Genomic DNA, 2,026 nt, shown 5'->3' with positions numbered 1-2,026 from the left:
TCATTCTATATAACATGTTTTCTTTATACCATGTGCTCACTTTCGATTTAAAATTTTGGATAAATTTTCATGGTATCAATAAAGATTATTTTGAGATATTAGGTAAAAATTTAAAATGAAATATTGTCTTACTGTTCCTACTAGTCTTTGAAAAATTAAAACATTTTGACAAATAAAAATTTGGTAACATTTTCTTTTGGCAAAAGATTAAGTAGTTGTGTGGTTGAGTTATATATTATAGATTATATTATTATATTTAGAAAATAATTATACTAGTCATGCTTATTGTGTAGATTCAGGAAAAATATATGATTAAATATTTTCGATGCTCATCCACAACAAACCAATTAAACTGTCAATTTGGTTAAAATTTTAACCAAATTCAAGCAAAAAACTAAGTAAAATAGGTTTACATGGCGAGACAAGGAACTCAGCAAGGTGGATGGATTCCGGTGGTAAGACGCAGGGCAACTCAAGGCAGTAGGTATGTCAGTTCGGGCTTCTTCACCATATTTGTGGACAACTTGCCAAGAAGTTTGGATCCCAAGAGCTTGTTTAACTTATTCATGAAGTATGGAGTAGTCAAGGATGTTTTTATTCCGCAAAAAAGAAGAAGAGTAACAAACTCTAGATTTGGATTTGTAAGATTTGACTGTGCAGTTGCCGCCCAGGTAGTTATGCAACGAGCTAATGGTCTGTGGGTGGATGACAAAGCAATCAAGGTAAAGCTTGCAGAGTTTGGAAGAGAAACTGTGAAGGAGGGCCCTAGTTACTTTCACTAATCCAAACCATTGATCCCAACTGTGGAAGCTATGAATAGGAAGAATGTTTTTGTGGTTAGAAGATCATATGCAGAGGCAGCAAAAAGAGTGACTGGTGTTGGTGGAGGTGGCCTTTCCACAACAAAGGGGTAGGAAATTGGCAATGGGTGGTTGTATGAGAGTGTTATAGTGCGCCTCAAGACTATTTTTACAGACATTAATTTGGAAAAAGAACATGAAGAAAGAGGTATTGCGGATGTTGTGGTTAGAAAGGGAGGGAGTAGGGATGTAGTGCTATCTTTCAAATCCAAGGAGGAAATGAACTCTAAAATGGAGGTCATTCGGGAGGTAAGCACGGAATGGTGTGATGACTTTATCCAATGGAGGCCTGGACTTGTGATGAAACAGGAACGGACAGTGTGGCTCAGCTGTTATGGTATTCCATTAAATTTATGGAATAGAACAAACTTTACAAGAATTGGCATTATGTGGAGAGAGGTTCTCTACTTGGATAAGGATCTGTGTCAACCAAAATCTTTTGATTGTGCCAGGATCATGATTCTCACGAGTAGTATGGAGCAGATCAACAAGGTAATAAACTTGGAATGTAACGGTATATTACACCCTGTGTTGGTGAGCGAAGATCAAATCGTTGAAGCACAATCAAGTAAGGATACATGTTCATGTGTTAGCAAGAATCAACAAGTTCTGGTTGATGATCATAATAGCTCAAACGGTCATGGTCAGCAAAATAGTGAAGAGAGCAACAGAGGCGAAGAAGAGAATGCTGACAGGGCAGATGAGTCAGCCAAGGAGGTGGGCCAAAATCCAGAGTTGACAAGAGGTGAGAAGGCATATGGAAAGGGTAAAGATGTACAGCTGGACAAAGATTCAAACAAGTTGGGTGAAACAAAAATTGCAGAGTCTCGCAATTCATTGACCAAAGAAATCGAGGTTGGCGCATGCAAGAGAATGATGGAGGTGGGTGATATCAACGACGACTATACAAAGATGTGTCAGGGACATGATGATCAGGTGTGCATGCCTGGTTTTGTAAGGAGTTTAAGTGGATCAAATATCAATCGATCTGGGCTTAACCTGGAGGTGGTGTTGGACCTAAACCAAGGAAGCAATGAAATGGGAGAACTTAATACAACTCACGTCGGGGCCAATGTAATTAATTGGGTACAGGCTAATGGGCCTCTCAATTTAACTTCTAGCTCATCTCAGGTGAAAGAGAATGATATGGTCTGTAACTCTGCTTT

General features: G+C 38.6%; 1 protein-coding gene across 1 annotated transcript; it reads left to right on the top strand.

The window, feature by feature from the left end:
- The first annotated feature begins 413 nt into the window (after positions 1–413).
- Positions 414–782, top strand: LOC145799568 (uncharacterized). Its single transcript, XM_082889163.1, has one exon. The coding sequence runs from the start codon at positions 414–416 to the stop codon at positions 780–782; it is 369 nt and encodes a 122-aa protein (XP_082745289.1).
- The last annotated feature ends 1,244 nt before the right edge of the window (positions 783–2,026 follow it).

This window comes from Camellia sinensis, chromosome 9, assembly GCF_055761805.1.
Source record: "Camellia sinensis isolate YWXY chromosome 9, ASM5576180v1, whole genome shotgun sequence".
Classification (NCBI taxonomy): Eukaryota; Viridiplantae; Streptophyta; class Magnoliopsida; order Ericales; family Theaceae; genus Camellia; species Camellia sinensis.
Note: the sequence above shows the minus strand (reverse complement) of the source record. Positions and strands in the feature narration are given on the sequence as shown.